This window comes from Mesoplodon densirostris, chromosome 10 (assembly GCF_025265405.1).
Source record: "Mesoplodon densirostris isolate mMesDen1 chromosome 10, mMesDen1 primary haplotype, whole genome shotgun sequence".
Taxonomy (NCBI): Eukaryota; Metazoa; Chordata; class Mammalia; order Artiodactyla; family Ziphiidae; genus Mesoplodon; species Mesoplodon densirostris.
In genome coordinates, this window is record NC_082670.1 from 79,395,115 (window position 1) to 79,414,142 (window position 19,028).

Here is a 19,028-nt window from a genome sequence, read left to right on the forward strand (position 1 = left end):
AATGGTCCCAATTCTCTAGGAATATACAATTTAGGACAAATGATGCTGATGAGGATTTACATATAGAAAATACACCAAGAATAAATGAATACTGGATAAACATCGAGAGTAAAAGTGAGTCTGTTTTTGTCACTCATTCATCTCATCATGGTTATCTCCTTCCTCCTCTTTCTACTTTGACCTTTCTCAAACTTTGACCACTCTCTCTTCCCCATCTGTTATCTGAGAACCAATAAGCCCTGCCAGTTTCCCCACTGTGGTTTTTCTCAGGGTCATCACTTTCCATTTTCACAGCCACTAGTCAATTTATGCCTAGATGGCTGCAAAGACATCTTAGTTGTAATCCTTAATCTCTAGTCTCACTTGACTTAAAAATTCATCTTGAAGCCTGATGTCAAGTTCAACTTCCTAATAAAGAAGTTATCATTTGTCTATTTTAGGAATATAAGGCACACTCTTCTCATAGTCTTTCAACACAGCCCTCCTGCTCAGAGGCCATTCCTGTTATTGATCCCTCAGGAAACTCATCCGTGCATTTTGCTGTCTCCTTGTCTTTGCTCAGTCTTCTGCACCATCTTACACTTCCATAAATCTTTATTTATTATAAATACTTACATGAGTATTCATTAAATAGCTTCAAGATCTACTTCTTCCTCCATAACTGTCCTATTTGACCACCCTCTGAATTACTTGAGTGTGTATGAGTGTCATCTGACCCACAAAACCTTTGTGGGGATAAGTGATATAGTCTCTCATTCAGGGTTCTCAACCCTGGCTGCATGTCAGAATTGCTGGAGAAGTTAACAAAAAATCCAGCCTAGGACAATTAAATCAGAATCTCTGGGGGTGAAGCATAGACATTAGGAAAAAAGATGTTTTTCATAGTTATTTTTATTTTATTTTTTATTTTTTTTAACATTTTTATTGGAGTATAATTGCTATACAATGGTGTGTTAGTTTCTGCTTTATAACAAAGTGAATCAGCTATACATATACATATATCCCCATATCTCTTCCCTCTTGTATCTCCCTCCCTCCCATCCTCCCTATCCCACCCCTCTAAGCACCGAGCTGATCTCCCTGTGCTATGAGGCTGCTTCCCACCAGCTATCTATTTTACATTTGGTAGAGTATGTATATCCATGCCACTCTTTCACTTTGTCCCAGCTTACCCTTCCGCCTCCCCATATCCTCAAGTCCATTAACTAGTAGGTCTGCGTCTTTATTCCCGTCCTGCCCCTAGGTTCTTCATGACCATTTTTTTTCTCTTAGATTCCATATGTATGTGTTAGCATATGGTATTTGTTTTTCACTTTCTGACTTACTTCACTCTGTATGACAGACTCTAGTTCCATCCACCTCACTACAAATAACTCAATTTCGTTTCTTTTATGGCTCAGTAATATTCCATTGTATATATGTGCCACATCTTCTTTATCCATTCATCTGTTGATAGACACTTAGGTTGCTTCCATGTCCTGGCTATTGTAAATAGAGCTGCAATGAACATCTGGTACATGACTCTTTTTGAATTATGGTTTTCTCAGGGTATATGCTCAGTAGTGGGATTGCTGGGTTGTAAGGTACTTCTATTTTTAGTTTTTTAAGGAACCTCCATACTGTTCTCCATAGTGGCTGTATCAATTTACATACCCACCAACTGTGCGAGAGGTTTCCCTTTTCTCCAGCATTTATTGTTTGTGTATATATATATATATATATATATATATATATATATTTTTTTTTTTTTAATTTTTTTAATTTTTTTGCAGTACGCGGGCCTCTCACTGTTGTGGCCTCTCCTGTTGCGGAGCACAGGCTCCGAATGCGCAGGCTCAGCGGCCATGGTTCACGGGCCCAGCCACTCCGCAGCATGTGGGATCTTCCCGGACCAGGGCATGAACCCTCATCCCCTGCACTGGCAGGTGGACTCTCAAACACTGCACCACCAGGGAAGCCCTGTTTGTATATTTTTTGATGATGGCCATTCTGACCGGTCTGAGATGATATCTCATTGTAGTTTTGATTTGTATTTCTCTAATGATTAATGATGTTGAGCATTCTTTCATGTGTATGTTAGAAATCTGTATATCTTCTTTGGAGAAACATCTATTTACGGCTTCTGCCAATTTTTGGATTGGGTTGTTTGTTTTTTTGATATTGAGCTGTATAAGCTGCTTGTAAATTCTGGAGATTAATCCTTTGTCAGTTGCTTAATTTGCAAATATTTTCTCCCATTCTGAAGTTTGTCTTTTGGTCTTGTTTATGGTTTCCTTTCCTGTGAAAAGCTTTGAAGTTTCATTAGGTCCCACTTATTGATTTTTGTTTTTACTTCCATTTCTCTGGGAGGTGGGTCAGAAAGGATCTTGCTATGATTTATGTCATAGAGTGTTCTGCCTCTGTTTTCCTCTAAGAGTTTAATAGTGTCTGGCCTTATATTTAGGTCTTTAATCCATTTTGAGTTATTTTTGTATACGGTGTTAGGGAGTGTTCTAATTTCATTCTTTCACATGTAGCTGTCCAGTTTTCTTAGCACCATTTATTAAAGAGGTTGTCTTTTCTCCACTGTGTATTCTTGTCTCCTTTATCAAAGAAAAGGTGACCATATGCGCGTGGGTTTATCTCTGGGCTTTCTATCCTGTTCCATTGATCTATATTTCTGTTTTTGTGCAAGTATCATACCGTCTTGATTACTGTAGCTTTGTAGTATAGTCTGACATCATAGAGCCTGATTCCTCTAGCTCTGTTTTCCTTTCTCAAGATTGCTTTGGCTATTTGGGGTCTTTTGTGTTTCCATATAAATTGTGAGATTTTTTGTTCTATTTCTGTGAAAAATGCCAGTGGTAGTTTGATAGGGATTACATTGAATCTGTAGATTGCTTTGGGTAATATAGTCATTTTCACAATGTTGATTCTTCCAATCCAAGAACATGGTATATCTCTCCATCTATTTGTATAATCTTTAATTTCTTTCATCAGTGTCTTATAACTTCCTGCATACAGGTCTTTTGTCTCCTTAGATAGGTTTATTCCTAGATATTTTATTCTTTTGGTTGCAAAGGTAAAAGGGAGTGTTTTCTTAATTTCACTTTCAGATTTTTCATCATTTGTGTATAGGAATGCAAGAGATTTCTGTGCATTAATTTTGTATCCTGCTACTTTACCAAATTCATTGATTAGTTCTAGAAGTTTTCTGGTAACATCTTTAGGATTCTCTATGTATAGCATCAAGTCATCTGCAAACAGTGACAGCTTTACTTCTTCTTTTCTGATTTGGATTCCTTTTATTTCTTTTTCTTCTCTGATTACCGTGGCTAAAAATTCCAAAACTATTTTGAATAATAGTGGTGAGAGTGGGCAACCTTGTCTTATTCCTGATCTTAGTGGAAATGGTTTCAGTTTTTCACCATTGAGGATGAGATGTTGGCTGTGGGTTTGTCATATATGGCCTTTATTAGGTTGAGGTAAGTTCCCTCTATGCCTACTTTCTAGAGGGTTTTCAACATAAATTGGTGTTGAATTTTGTCGAAAGTTTTTTCTGCATCTATTGAGATGATCATATGGTTTTTCTCCTTCAATTTTTCAATATGGTGTATCACATTGATTCAATTACGTATATTGAAGAATCCTTGCATTCCTGGGATAAACCCCACTTGATCATAGTGTATGATCCTTTTAATGTGCTGTTGGATTCTGTTTGTGAGTATTTTGTTGAAGATTTTTGCATCTATGTTCATCAGTGATACTGCCCTATAGTTTTCTTTCTTTCTCACATCTTTGACTGGTTTCGGTATAAGGGTGATGGTGGCCTCGTAGAATGAGTTTGGGAGTGCTCCTCCCTCTGCTATATTTCAGAAGAGTTTGAGAAGGATAGGTGTTAGCTCTTTTGTAAATGATAGAATTCGCCTATGAAGCCATCTGGTCCTGGGCTTTTGTTTGTTGTAAAATTTTTAATCATAGTTTCAATTTCAGTGCTTGTGATTGGTCTGTTCATATTTTCTGTTTCTTCCTGGTTCAGTCTCGGAAGGTTATGCATTTCTAAGAATTTGTCCATTTCTTCCAGGTTGTCCATTTCATTGGCATATAGTTGCTTCTAGTAATCTCTCATGATCCTTTGTATATCTCTAGTGTCAGTTGTTACTTCTCCTTTTTCATTTCTAATTCTATTGATTTGAGTCTTCTCCCTTTTCTTCTTGATGAGTCTGGCTAATGGTTTATCAAGTTTGTTTATCTTCTCAAAGAACCAGCTTTTAGTTTTATTGATCTTTGCTATCGTTTCCTTCATTTCTTTTTCATTTAATCTGATCTGATTTTTATGATTTATTTCCTTCTGCTAACTTTGGGGTTTTTTTTGTTCTTCTTTCTCTAATTGTTTTAGATGTAAGGTTATGTTGTTTATTTGAGATGTTTCTTAATGTAGGATTGTATTGCTATAAACTTCCCTCTTAGAACTGTTTTTCTGTATCCCATAGGTTTTGGGTTGTTGTGTTTTCATTGTCATTTGTTTCTAGGTATTTTCTGATTTCCTCTTTGATTTCTTCAGTGATCTCATGGTTATTAAGTAGTGTATTGTTTAGCCTCCATGTGTTTGTATTTTTTTACAGTCTTTTTCCTGTAACTGATATCTAGTCTCATAGCGTAGTGGTCAGAGGAGATACCCGATACGATTTCAATTTTCTTAAATTTACCAAGGCTTGATTTGTGACCCAAGATAAGATCTATCCTGGGGAATGTTCCATGAGCACTTGAGAAGAATGTGTATTCTGTTGTTTTTGGATGGAATGTCCTATAAATATCAATTAAGTCCATCTTGTTTAATGCATCATTTAAAGCTTGTGTTTCCTTATTTATTTTCATTTTGCATGATCTGTCCATTGGTGAAAGTGCGGTGTTAAAGTCCCCTACTATGATTGTGTTACTGTCGATATCCCCTTTTACGGCGGTTTAGCATTTGCCTTATGTATTGAGGTGCTCCTAAGTTGGGTGCATAAATATTTACAATTGTTATATCTTCTTCTTGGATTGACCCCTTGATCATTATCTAGTGTCCTTCTTTGTATCTTGTAATATTCTTTGTTTTAAAGTCTATTTTGTCTGGTATGAGAATTGCTACTCCAGCTTTCTTTGATTTCCATTTGCATGGAATATCTTTTTCCATCCTCTCACCTTCAGTCTGTATGTGTCCCAAGGTCTGAAGTGGTTCCTTTGTAGACAGCATATATACGGGTCTTGTTTTGTTTCCATTCAACCAGTCTATGTCTTTTGGTTGGACCATTTAAGGTAGTTATCGATATGTATGTTCCTATTACCATTTTCTTAATTGTTTTGGGTTTTTTATTGTAGGTCTTTTCCTTCTTTCGTGTTTCCTTCCTAGAGAAGTTCCTTTAGCATTTTTTGTAAAGCTGGTTTGCTGGTGCTGAATTCTCTTAGCTTTTGCTTGTCTGTAAAGGTTTTAATTTCTCCACCAAATCTGAATGAGATCCTTGCTGGGTAGAGTAATCTTGGTTGTAGGTTTTTCCCCTTTATCACTTTAAATATGTCCTGCCACTCCCTTCTGGCTTGGAGAGTTCCTGCTGTAAGATCAGCTCTTAACCTTATAGGGATTCCCCTTTATGTTATTTGTTGTTTTTCCCTTGCTGCTTTTAATATTTTTTCTTTGTATTTAATTTTTGATAGTTTATTATGTGTCTTGGCATGTTTCCCCTTGGATTTATCCTGTATGGGACTCTCTGTGCTTCCTGGACTTGATTAACTATTTGTTTTCCCATATTATGGAAGTTTTCAACTATAATCTCTTGAAATATTATCTCAGTCCCTTTCTTTTTCTCTTCTTCTGGCACCCCTATAATTCGAATGTTGGTGTGTTTAATGTTGTCCCAGAGGTCTCTGAGACTGTCCTCAATTCTTTTCATTTTTTTTTTATTCTTCTCTGCAGTAGTTATTTCCACTATTTTATCTTCTAGGTCACTTATCCATTCTTCTGCCTCAGTTATTCTGCTATTGATCCCTTCTAGATAATTTTAAATTTCATTTATTGTGTTGTTCATCATTGTTTGTTTGCTCTTTAGTTCTTCTAGGTCCTTGTTAAATGTTTCTTTTATTTTTTCCATTCTATTTCCAAGATTTTGGATCATCTTTAGTATCATTACTCTGAATTCTTCTTCATGTAGACTGCCTATTTCCTCTTTATTTGTTAGGTCTGGTGGGCTTTCACCTCGCTCCTTCACCTGCTGTGTGTTTCTCATTTTGCTTAACTTACTGTGTTTGGGTTCTCCTTTTCGCAGGCTGCACGTTCGTAGTTCCCGTTATTTTTGGTGTCTGCCCCCGTGGTAAGGTTGGTTCAGTGGGTTGTGTAGGCTTCCTGGTGGAGGGGACCAGTGCCTGTGTTCTGGTGAATGAGGCTGGATCTTGTCTTTCTAGTGGGCAGGTCCACGTCTGGTGGTGTGTTTTGGGGTGTCTGTGGCCTTATTATGATTTTAGGCAGCCTCTCTGCCAATGGGTGGGGTTGTGTTACTGTCTTGCTAGTTCCTTGGCATAGGGTGTCCAGCACTGGAGCTTGCTGGTCATTGAGTGTAGCTGGGTCTTGGCGTTGAGACGGAGATCTCTGGGAGATTTTCGTCGTTTGATATTACGTGGAGCTGGGAGGTCTCTTGTGGACCAATGCCCTGAACTTGGGTCTCCCACGTCAGAGGCACAGCTGGAGAACCAAGAGCCTGTCATCCACACAGCTTAGAATAAAAGGGAGAAAAAAAAGAAAGAAAGAAAGAGGAAGATATAATAAAATAAAAAAATAACGTTATTAAATTAAAAAATAAAAAGTAATTATTATAAAATTTTTTAAAAAGCAGTAAAAAAAAGAAAGAGAGCAACCAAACCAAAAAACAAATCCACCAATGATAGTAAGTGCTAAAAACGATAGTAAAAGAAAAGAAAAAGAAAAAGAAAAAGAAGTCCAGACAGACATAACCCTAGGACAAATGGTAAAAGCAAAGCTATACAGACAAAGTCACACACAGAAGTGTAGACATACACAATCACAAAAAGAGAAAAAGGGAAAAAATATATATATCATTGCTCCCAAAGTCCACCTCCTCAATTTGGGATGATTCATGTGTATTCAGGTATTCCACAGATTCAGGGTACATCAAGTTGATTATGGAGATTTAATCTGCTGCTCCTGAGGCTGCTGGGAAGGATTTCCTTTCTCTTCTTTATTCGCACAGCTCCCGGGGTTCTGCTTTGGATTTGGACCCGCTTCTGCATGTAGGTCGCCTGAGGGCGTCTGTTCTTCGCTCAGACAGGATGGGGTTAAAGGAGCAGCTGCTTCGGGGATTCTGGCTCACCCAGGCTGTGGGGAGGGAGGGGTATGGAGTCCGGGGCAAGCCTGCTGTGGCAGAGGCCGGTGTGATGTTGCACCAGCCTGATGCGCACCGTGCATTCTCCTGGGGAAGTTGTCGCTGGATCACGGGACCCTGGCAGTGGCGGGCTGCACAGGCTCCTGGGAGGGGAGGTGTGGATAGTGACCTGTGCTTGCACACAGGCTTCTTGGTGGCTGCAGCAGCAGCCTTAGCGTCTCATGCCGGTCTCTGGGGTCCGCGCTGATAGCCATGGCTCACGCCCGTCTCTGGAGCTTGTTTAGGCGGCGCTCTTAATCCCCTCTCCCCACGCACCAGGAAACAAAGAGGCAAGAAAAGGTCTCTTGCCTCTTCGGCAGTTCCAGACTTTTTCCCGTTCTCCCTCCCAGCTAGCTGTGGCACAGTAGCCCCCTTCAGGCTGTGTTCATACAGCCAACCCCAGTCCTCTCCCTGGGATCCGACCTCCGAAGCCGGAGCCTCAGCTCCCAGCCCCCACCCGCCCCAGCGCATGAGCAGACAAGCCTCTCGGGCTAGTGAGTGCTGGTCAGCTCCGATCCTCTGTGCTGGAATCTCTCTGCTTTGCCCTCCGCACCCCGTTGCTGCGCTCTCCTCTGCGGCTCCGAAGCTTCCCCCCTCCGCCACGTGCAGTCTCCACCCCCGAAGGGGCTTCCTAGTGTGTGGAAACCTTTCCTCCTTCACAGCTCCCTCCCACTGGTGCAGGTCCCATCCCTATTGTTTTGTCTCTGTTTTTTGTTTTCTTTTGCCCTACCCAGGTACGTGGGGAGTTTCTTGCCTTTTGGGAGGTCTGAGGTCTTCTACCAGCGTTCAGTAGGTGTTCTGTAGGAGTTGTTCCACATGTAGATGTATTTCTGATGTATGTGTGGAGAGGAAGGTGATCTCCACGTCTTACTCTTCCGCCATCTTCTCTCCTTCTTTTCTGTATCAGTTATTTTTTAAATGTCCCAAGTGATTCTAACATATAGGAAGTTGAGAACCACTCACCTGAATAACAGGTTTCTTGATTTGTAAGTACTATTCATTCATTTGGTCAATAGCTATGGGTGTCTCTTATAAAGGTAGAAAACTGGCAGCCCTGGCATATTTTGTCTTTGGCCCACAGAGTGTTTTCAAAAAATTTCAGAGTTTAGACAATACTTTAAAATTGGGAGAGCTATCGTAAACATTGGGATACTGAGGCCTCTTGAAAAGAATGAAAGATCTGGCAAGCCTGGGCCTATGTTCTTGCAAGACAAAACTTGGCTAGAACTGAACTGCAGGTGCCCCTTTTAGATGGAAAAGGAGAATCCACTTTGCTGTAGTTCTCACCACTCCCTACAGCTCTCTCACAGAGGCTGAGTGTCAATTGCCATGTATTGTATCATTTGCATAGCTGTTAATATTACTGTTTTAATACTAGAGAACAACTTCTTTGAAGCACTATCTCATGCCTCTCCCCTAACCAACCCCCTCCACTCCCAATAGGGCTCACTATAGAATAAGAAATATTTCTCTGGGTCAAATATCCAGGCATCCAGCCCACTCTACTCATTTATGTTTTCTGACTGGCTTTTGTGGTAATATGAGTTTGCAGCCCCTGGCCTAATATATGGCAAGCACTGTGTTAGATGCCAGGGATATAGAAGAACGAGGTTCAGTGCCATTTTGGAGGAAGTCATTCTTAATTGGGGAATGCAGACATATTAATTAAAAAGTACTGCAAAAAAAAAAAGAAAGAAAAAACAAAAGGCATCAAAAGAGGAGAACAATGCTTGTTAGAACAGAAGACGTGGCATTTGAATTGGATCTAGAAAGATGAATTGGGAGTTTTTTCCAGGCAGAAAGGCAAAAAAGCCATTTTAGGCCAACAAAACAGCAATCCCAAAATACAAACATATGAAAGCCCAGAGAGTGGTCAGAAATTAACACATGGGAAATGAGAGAAAGGGTCTGGAGATGAAACTGTGGAGTAAGTTTGGAATAGAGGAGGTTGGCTTTGTGTGAGTTTCCAAGGGTTTTTTCATTTTGTCTTTAAGATAGTAGGAAAGGCATTAAAAGTCTTTAATCAAAGAGTGACATGATCACATTTCTATTTCTATTATCAGAAAGAGAAATCTGACAGCAATGTGAGGATTAACTGGGAGGGTGAGGTGAATGACAGTGGGGACCTGAACAATGAAAGTAGCAATAGGATCAGATTTGGGAGACGTTTGGGAGGTATAACTGGCAGGGCGTGGAAGCATACAGGAAAAAGAGAGGAACAACCCAGGATGTTTGACTTATTGTGTAAAAATCGAGAAGATATTTTAGTTGCTAGAAGAGAAATTTAAAATAATGACTTATCACTGAGTTGAGTTGATGTTAAAGTGACTTAATATTTAACCTCAAGCTATAAAGCATCGTCACAAGGCTGTTCCACTCCCCACCCCCCACCCCCTTTTTGGTCTTACAAATAAACATGCTTATAATTTAGATACTTGAGTACATACCTGATTCTGCTGAACTTAGAGTATGACCTCCAAATTTTATTTCAGTTTGGCGGAGTTTAGTCATGTTTAGCAGCTGTGTGACTTGTGGAACATCTGTCGTTAGTTGGCAGCTTCGTGGAATGATGTCTGTAGGTTCATCTGTTGGAAAGGGAACACCATATCCAGTTGGAAATAAAGACTACCATTCATTCCCAAATGTAAGCCATTTCTGCCAAATGGACATATCTTATAAATGAAACCAATTAAATTAAAACATTTTAGAGTATAACTTTGGATGAGTTACTCAACCTTACAGGCTTGGTTTTCTCATCTGTAAAACGAGCATGATAATTTTAATGTTCACTTTCTAGGACTGTAGAAAGGATTAAATGAGATACAGTACCTAGCATATGGAACAGGTTCAGAGACTTCTGCAATAAATGAGAGCATTGACTGGAAACATTTTATATTTGTTTTTTTAATACTAGAGTGGTACTCGAAAGAAGAACTAGCTAGGTATGCTCCAAGAAAGGTTTCTGGGAGTACACTGGCTCATTTATACAAGGTCGATAAGTACAATGACATTACCGAATAAGCACCTAGAGCCATTATATGAGTCAATTTTTAAACTTTTTATTTTGAAATAATTTTAGACTTACAGAAAAGTTACAAAAATAGTACAGAGTTCCAATATACCCTTTACCCAGCTTCCCCTAATGTTAACATCCTACCTTCAAATACTTTCAAAGAAAAAAATAGTTTAATTAAAATAGTATTTTCATTATTATAGTTTGTATTTCCAATGAGATTTAATATTATTCATATATGTTTATATGGATATTTAAGTTTTCATTATAGTAAGTTTTCTGTTCATGTTAACCCATTTTACTTTTATAGCATTTTAAAAAGTTATTTATATGATCTATTTTGTCACAAAGATATTAAGCTTTGTCATATGTAGCAAGTAGGAATTAAGTTGCTATTAGTATTCCAAAAAGCAATTTTACTGTGTGCATCAAAAGCCTTAAAAATGTCCATGGCATTTTACTCAGTAATTTCACTTTATGAATGTGTTCTAAAGTAAACAAATCAGAAACTCAGATGAAGATCTGTGTAAATAAGTATAATTTCTGAAAAAGGAAGCAACTGGAATTTTCAGTAAAGAGTCACAGAGAATTGTATTTATGAAGATAGCTTGATGATATGGGAAAGGCTCAAGACAGGAAGTTAAATGAAAGTAACATATCCAAAACTCTATCTCAACTTAATGATTTTAGAAAATCATTAAATAAAATGTATGAATGGCAAAAGGACTAGAAGGGGGCCTCCCTGGTGGCGCAGCGGTTGAGAGTCCGCCTGCCGATGCAGGGGATACGGGTTCGTGCCCCGGTCTGGGAAGATCCCACGTGCCGCGGAGCGGCTGGGCCCGTGAGCCATGGCCTCTGGGCCTGCGCATCCGGAGCCTGTGCTCCGCAACGGGAGAGGCCACAACAGTGAGAGGCCCGCATACTGCAAAAAGAAAAAAAAAAAAAAAAAAAAGGACTAGAAGGAAATATACCAAAATGTAAAATAACTTTTCATGATTAGCTTAAGCATAGTTTTTATTTTCTTCTTCAGAATAATTTGTGTTTAATTTTTATTAGGAAAGAGTTTCTATTTTTAGAATCTAGTGGAAAAATTTGGTGTGTGTATATGTGAATGTGAGTAGTAAGAAAAATTCAACCAAGTTCATCCCTCAAAAACATCCTTAGGTATGTATAAACTCTAACCATGTATATAAAGGCAAATGATGTTAGGTTTTTGTACATCCAAGCCATGGCAATTCCCTAATTAGATCTTAATGTCCTAATCTTGAAAAGGAAAATGAATCATTTAGCTAAAAACTTAAATGCTCATCAGCAGTGTCATGATTTCTAAGTATCTTAACGCTCCAGTAATTACAAATGCCACTGGGTTTACAAATCATAGTTTTCAGGTATTCTTTGTCCATTCATTTCTTATTTGTCATCGACATTTAGTAAAGTAATTGAGTAAATGAATTCTCAAAATAGAAAACTTTTGGAAAATAAGTAGACTAACTCCAGATGTATATCTGACATGTCATTTCAGACTTCTCTGAGGTAGAAAAAGATAATTTCCACATCAATGCCAATATTGATAAACTAAGATTTTATATTAATAGAGGAAGAGAATTCTGTAGGCTAATAAGATTCTGAATCCTATGAAGAGAAATCATGGAAACTTTAGCTCATAGGGCTTGTGAATGTATAATGCCATAAAAAGTTTGAACTGTATCCAAAAGAAAAGCTGAGTTTCCAACTAACAAGGGAAAGACACAGCAAATTCTGGTAACCAAAACTCCATAAGCTTTTATGAAAGATAGAACAAGGCAGAGACTATTACAAAACTCTAATCTGAATCCTACAGGAACGTGGTTGACATGCAAATCAGCTTTCACATTAAAAGGCTCAAATCCCCTCTGTATCATTTTTCCTTTCTCTGTATCTACTCTCTCTTTGCTCTCAGAACGTCTCACTATTTATTGGATTATTCATTGAGGGAAACTGTGGACAGTATAAAACCTTCAATAAAAGAAGAAATCCAAGAAAAAAAACTACTGATTTATTATTTTAAAATAGAGCCTAATCATTCAGCAACTACTGACTGTCAAACTTTGAGACTTTGTAGAGAAAGTCTCATTTGTGAGAAAGAGGAAAGGGGCCTTAGTTTCATTTTTGCGATCCCAAACTATGAAGGAGCTTTAAACCTGGTAGTTGGATGTGCTGATAGACCTAAATAGAACTTAACTCATCTCCCCACTAAACAACCCCCTTCTCCAGGCCCCATTACTAGGTTACGTTATTTTATTTTTTAAGCATTTACAGCTTAATTTAAAAATAAGGATTAATTCTGAAAACAGCATAGATTCTACATAAAAATTAAATCGTGCTGAACTGTGAGTATTAGAGGGCATGGTCTGCCTGTATCATTCATTTACTCATTTCATCATTCAGTAAATACTTATTGAGCCTCTACTATGTGTCAGGCACTCATCTTCATCTAGTGGCTGGGAATGCAGTGGTGAGCCAGAGTGACTCTGTGCCGGCCTTACTGAAGCTTATACCTAGCAGAGAATATGGAACAAGTTATACCACAAATATTTAAATTATAATTGTGTTAAGTGCTCTGAAAGAGAAGTTCAAGATGTTATAAAAGAAGCAATGGGGGAATCCAACATCACAGGGTGTTAGGGAAAGAGACATTTAAGCTGAGTCATAAAGGATAAGTAGTTATTCAGGTAGAGGAAACAGCTTTTGAAGACTCTGAAGGCAGAAAGACTTTGGAGCATTCTAGGAAGTGGAAGAAAGATAGTTCTGCCAAACAGAATAGTGAGAGAATCCCAATGATAGCTTTACTACAACACCTGGTTCAAAGGGGATGCTTAATAAATGGTCATGAACAAAAGCCCCTTTTGAACAGCCAACCTAGATTAAATGCAGCTGTCCAGTCTTCCATTTTTCTTCTCTGGTTGTTCTTTGTTCAGCTATATCCTGAAAAGTACTGCATGCACATTTTATTTGGATAGCACATCTTTCTCCCCAGAGGGCAAATAACAAATCAAGCTGGCAATCAGATATTAAGGGACCAAGGCCTGTCTGCCTTTTTCTTTCAGACAACTTCTATCTTCCGGAAGGAACTGTGTATGGAAACGTGCAGACTGCTTGATTAACATCTGAAAAATGATACAATCGAATTTAAACTGCTTTTGCTAACACATCTGAAAGAACATAATGTTGGCTGGAATGGTTAGCTCAGAATGGCAATGGTACATGAAGGAGAAAGCTATGAGAAAGCTGACAGATTTGCTCATGTAGCATCCAAACACAACCAGATGGTAGTTTTTGTTGATGTCTTTGCTCCCAGTATGAGATAGTGTATTATTGCAATGTTTGAGTGACTTTTTAACCCTGTTCTCCTTTCTTTGGCCATAAAGTCATAATAAAATGAACCATTCTATAGGTGTTTAATACCCCTGATGAAGATCTTAACTAGCTTTAAAAATTAAGTCATCAATTTAAATACATATATACAGCACTTTATGCATTAACAACCATCATCCCCATTTTACTGGGGGGAAACGCCTTATAAAATAGTGAGATTTATAGACCTGTTTCCACTTAAGGCTACTCATAATTCATTGCAGTTTAAGTAAGTACCAATTTTGTAATAGTTCACTGAACCTGGACTCAACTATATTCATCTTACCTATCTGCAGTGCCTAGCACAGTGCCTTACTTATATCAAATCTCCCCTCTCTGAAACACCAGTGCGAGCCAAGCAGAAAACATAAAAGTTTCTAACTGCCAGGATATTTGTTTTTGTTTGGGCTGCTGTAACAGAATACTGCAGACTGAGTGGCTTATAAATAACAAATTTATTTCTCATAGTTCTAGGGGCTGAGAAGCCCAAGATCAAGGCACCAGCAGATCTGATGTCTGATGAGGGTCCTATTCCTGGTTCCTAGATGGCTTCCTGCTAAAACCTCACATGGTGGAAAGGGAGAGAGAGTTTTCTGGGATCTCTTTTATTAGGGCACATATAAATTCTAGGGGGACACATTTAATCTATAGCAATTTTGGTACAAAGTTGGTTCATTTTTTGCTTGTTCATTCATTCACTTACCATATAACTATCAGATTTTCTCTGGGCCTGGCATGGATTCAAATCCCTGCTTTATGGAGTTTACTGTATAAATGTGGAAAGATTTTTAAGAAGCAGTATATCATTGTGGTTAAAAGCACAGGTTCTGCAGCAAGGCATCCTGGGTTCACATTCTGGCTCTACCAAGTGGTTGTGTGATCCTAGCATTGTAATTTACCTTGCTGTGCCCTGCTCTCCTTATCTGTGAAACATGGATATAAAAATAACACTTTCCTCATAGGGTTACTGTGACGATTAAATGAGCTTAATGTATACAAGAGGATAAGAATAGTGCCTGGTACATAGCAAGTGCTATATAAATGTTTACTATTAATAATAGACATACTTATGTAAATTATTTCATTACAATGGTGACAAAACCACCACATCTTAGTATGTGTGTTTTTGTTTTGTCTTTAATAATAAAAGGTTTTGATGTTTAAAGGAACTACACAAAAACTTGGCTATCTTGAATGAATCATTCCATTGAAGCTTTTTTAAAAAAAATGAGGAGAAATTCATTTTAACCTAAAATTAAGCATTTTAAGATAAAAGACTCAGTGGCATATAGTATACTCAAAATGTACTTACCCATTAATTCATACCTCCTCATTCTCTCTGGCCCCCAGTCCGTGGCAGCCATAAATCTATAATCTTGTCTCTATGGATTTATCTATTCTGGATATTTCATATAAATGGAATCAAACAATATGTGTCCTTTTGTGTCTGTGTGAATAGTACTTACCAAATTTCGTTAAACCATTCATCCACTGATGGATATGTGGGCTGTTTCCACATTTTGGCTATCATAGATAATGCTGTTATAAACATGCATGTACATGTATCTGCTTTCCATTTTGTGGGGTATATACTTAGGAGTGGAATTGCAGGGTTATATGGCAATTCTGGGCTTAACTTTTTAAGGAACTGCCAAAATGTTTTCCACACTGGGACAACAATTCTACATTCCCATCAGCAATGTATGAAGGTTCCAATTTCTCTCCACACTTGCTAACACTTACTTTCCATTAAAAAAATTATAGCCGTCTTAGTGGGTGTAAAGTGGTAACTCACTGTGGTTTTAATTTGTATTTCCCTAATGACCAATGATGTTTAGCATTTATGTTTGTTGCCTGACATTTGTGTTATCTTCTTTTGTATATCTCTTTTGGAGATATATTTAAGTCTTTTGACCATGTTAAAAAAATTGGGTTGTCATTTTGTTGTTGTGTTATATATTCCAGGTACTAGAATACATCAGAGTATATATGTACACTCTATTTAAGAACCAGAATATATATTCTATCAGATATATGATTTATAAATATTTTCTCCCATTCTGTAGGCTGTCTTTTCACTTTCTTGATAATGTCATTTGATATAAAAAGTTTTTAATTTTGATAAAGTATAAGTTATCTATTTTGAAAATTTTGTTGCTATGCTTTTGGTGTCATATCTAAGAATCTATTGCCAAAACCAAGGTCATGAAGATTTATCTATATTTTTTTCCAAGACTTTAATGGTTTAACCTCTTACATTTAGGTCACTGATCCATTTTGAGTCAATTTTTATATATTGTGTGAAGTAGGGTTCCAACTTCATTCTTTTGGACGTGGATATGTAACTGTCCCTGAACCGTTTGTTGAAGAGACTATTCTCTCCCCATTGAACGCTCTTGGCATCCTTGTCAAAATCAGATGTATAAGTTTATTTCTGGACTTAACTCTGTTCCATTGGTCTATATGTCAGTCCTAACAGCAAACTCCTTTGATTTCTGTAACACTGAGTTAAGTTTTGAAATTGAGAAGTGTGACTCCTCCAACTTTGTTCTTCTTTTTCAAGACTTTTTGGGTATTCAGGTCCTCTTGCAATGCCATATGAATTTGAGGATTAGTTTTTCCAATTCTGCAAAAAAGGCCATTGAAATGCTGACAGAGATTGAATTTAATCTCTAGATCTTTTTAGGTAATATTGAAAATCTTAACAATATCATGTCTTCCAATGCATGAATGTGTGATGTCTTTCCATTTATGTAGGTCTTCTTTAATTTCTTTTAGCAATGTTTCATAGTTTTCAGTGTACAAGACCTTACGTCCTTGATTAAATTTATTCCTAGGTATTTAAGTATTTGGATGGTACTGTAAATGAAATTGTTGTCCTTAGAAGTTTTGAGAAATAATGTTTTATTATAAATAATATTTATAATACTTAATTATAAAATATGTATTTCAATCAGAATAATTGAGTCTTGATATACAGATATTCATGACCCATTTCTGTGGGACCTACTGTTGGCTGCTGGGCATCTCTGCTATGCTGAGATATTATCCCCTTTACTCCCCATGGAGTGGTTTGCTAGGCAAGGGTATTTTGAGTTCAGCTCCTCTTTGGTAAGGAGTGGGAATGTAGCCTTAAACTGACAAGATTCGGATACGGTGTGCACTAACCGGACCTGGAGGTGAGGAAAGAGGTGGGAAAAAAACTCAAGAATGTTAATGATTAAAAGCACGAAATCATTGCACTTATTGTGGAAGGTAAACTTGTGTAGCACTGAGGAAAGGACAGTCAGAGGGTTGGCGTCGAGTTCCACCTTCTGTACCCTTGGCACAAGATGCCTCATTTCCATGGGTCTTGTTTTCCTTATCTGTATAATTAAGACATTGGATTAGATAATCTCTAGGGCCCTTTCCTGATCAATGAGTCTATCAAGGCAAGACATCAGATGATCTCTAGGGCCCTTTCCTGATCAATGACTCTACTAAGGCAAGATATCAGTATTTCTAATTTTTTCTGTGGCCTCTGAACGGATGGTTTTCTTCACATTGCTAGACACCCAATAAAGGTTTACTGTATAGAGATAGTAAACGAATGGATAATTGAATAAACAATTAGCTAGCCCTTCCTTCATTAATTCATCAAACATTTATGACAGGTTACTGGTGCCAGCTCATGTGCTAGAGGTAAAAATGTGGAGATCCAAAAAAAAAAAAAACAAAAAAACAGTAGAGATCTAGTCTATGCCCTCAAAGTGCTCTCAGTCTTAAATCATAGTTTTAATTCTTCTCTTCTTGCATTTCTAAACACAGAACACATACTCCCCAGTCCTGATCTTTTAGAGAGAGCAATGAACTGGGGAGACTGGGGAGTCAGGAGATGTGTAAAACTGTCATTGGCATAGCATAAGTTCATGCTTAATGGATCATTACTTGTTCTTTTCTCTCATCTGTTCTCTTTTCTCTCCTTTGTCTTTCTCTTATCTATCTACACATATATTGTTTTTAAGAAAATGCAGAATGATACAAGTTAATCAATAATTCAGTCACGCAAATGCCAGTCCATGTCCCCTTGGGAACCATAAAAGTAATAAACTAAATTGAATCAGCATGCTTTACTACTTGTCCAACATAAGTCATTCCTCTGGGCAACTAAAAAACTGGTTAATTGCCGTTTTAGGTTCCAATAACTCACTTTCTATTATATCCCACTGTGTAACAGAGAACAGCAAGGGAATTAGGCAACATTTCCTAGCTCAGGTGAGTTTGAGAGGTCCTAGAGTGAAATGGTAGCAGTTTAAATAAGCCAAGGACCACACAGTACTGAGTTTAAGTACGCATTTAATATAATATTTTAAAACTGAACCTGAGGGCTTCCCTGGTGGCGCAGTGGTTGAGAGTCCGCCTGCCGATGCAGGGGACACGGGTTCGTGCCCCGGTTTGGGAAGATCCCACATGCCGCGGAGCGGCTGGGTCCGTGCGCCATGGCCGCTGAGCCTGCGCATCCGGAGCCTGTGCTCCGCAACGGGAGAGGCCACAGCAGTGAGAAGCCCGCGTACCACAAAAAAAAAAAACAAAACAAACTGAACCTGAGAATGGAATGTAAGAAACACATAAAAAAAGTTTCCTTGGATAAAAGTCTCAACACTATGACTGACTAATCTGTTTCTACAGAATAGAATGACCCCTCTCTTTCAGTAAGAAAGACAAAGAGACATTCATCACTTATTGTAATACAGATACCCTCAACACAGCCAGTTATCAAATCCTCGAATTCTTATTACATGACATCTCTTGTATATTTCCTTTAAAAATTTTCCCTCTTTTCTATCCTTCCATGAGAGGCAGTGTGCTGTAGTAATTAGGAGTATAAATTCTGGAGTCTGACTGCCAGGGTTTAAATCCTGCCTCTACTACTTAGCAGTTATGTGACACTGGGCACATATCCTGACTTCCCTATCTATAAAATGGGGATAGTAGTACTATCCGTCTTGTAGAGTTGTTATAAATATTAATCTAATCTAACTTCATATATGTAAAGTGCTTATAACAGCCACTGCTTCTATCTTCATCATCATCATCATCACGATTATTACTTCTGCTGCCAACCTCCTTGACCATGGACACTCAGTTTGCCCCATACTGTGTAATCCTTTGTCCTTTTTTATCTAACTGTCTTCAGAATGAACTCTTATATTGTTAACTTTTCTATTGTCTATAATTATACAGTGAAC

At 37.9% G+C, this 19,028-nt stretch overlaps 1 protein-coding gene across 13 annotated transcripts in view; it reads right to left on the bottom strand.

The window, feature by feature from the left end:
• CFAP20DC (CFAP20 domain containing) overlaps window positions 1-19,028 on the bottom strand; it is a 276,608-nt gene that overhangs the window by 124,359 nt on the left and 133,221 nt on the right. For 12 of the 13 annotated variants that reach the window (XM_060110977.1, XM_060110973.1, XM_060110975.1 and 9 more), the window contains one exon: window positions 9,842-9,979. In XM_060110977.1, coding sequence (XP_059966960.1) covers window positions 9,842-9,979 — 138 coding nt within the window. Of the gene's footprint in view, window positions 1-5,805; window positions 6,729-9,841; window positions 9,980-19,028 lie in introns of those variants that run through there. The other variant, XM_060110985.1, reaches the window with a different exon arrangement.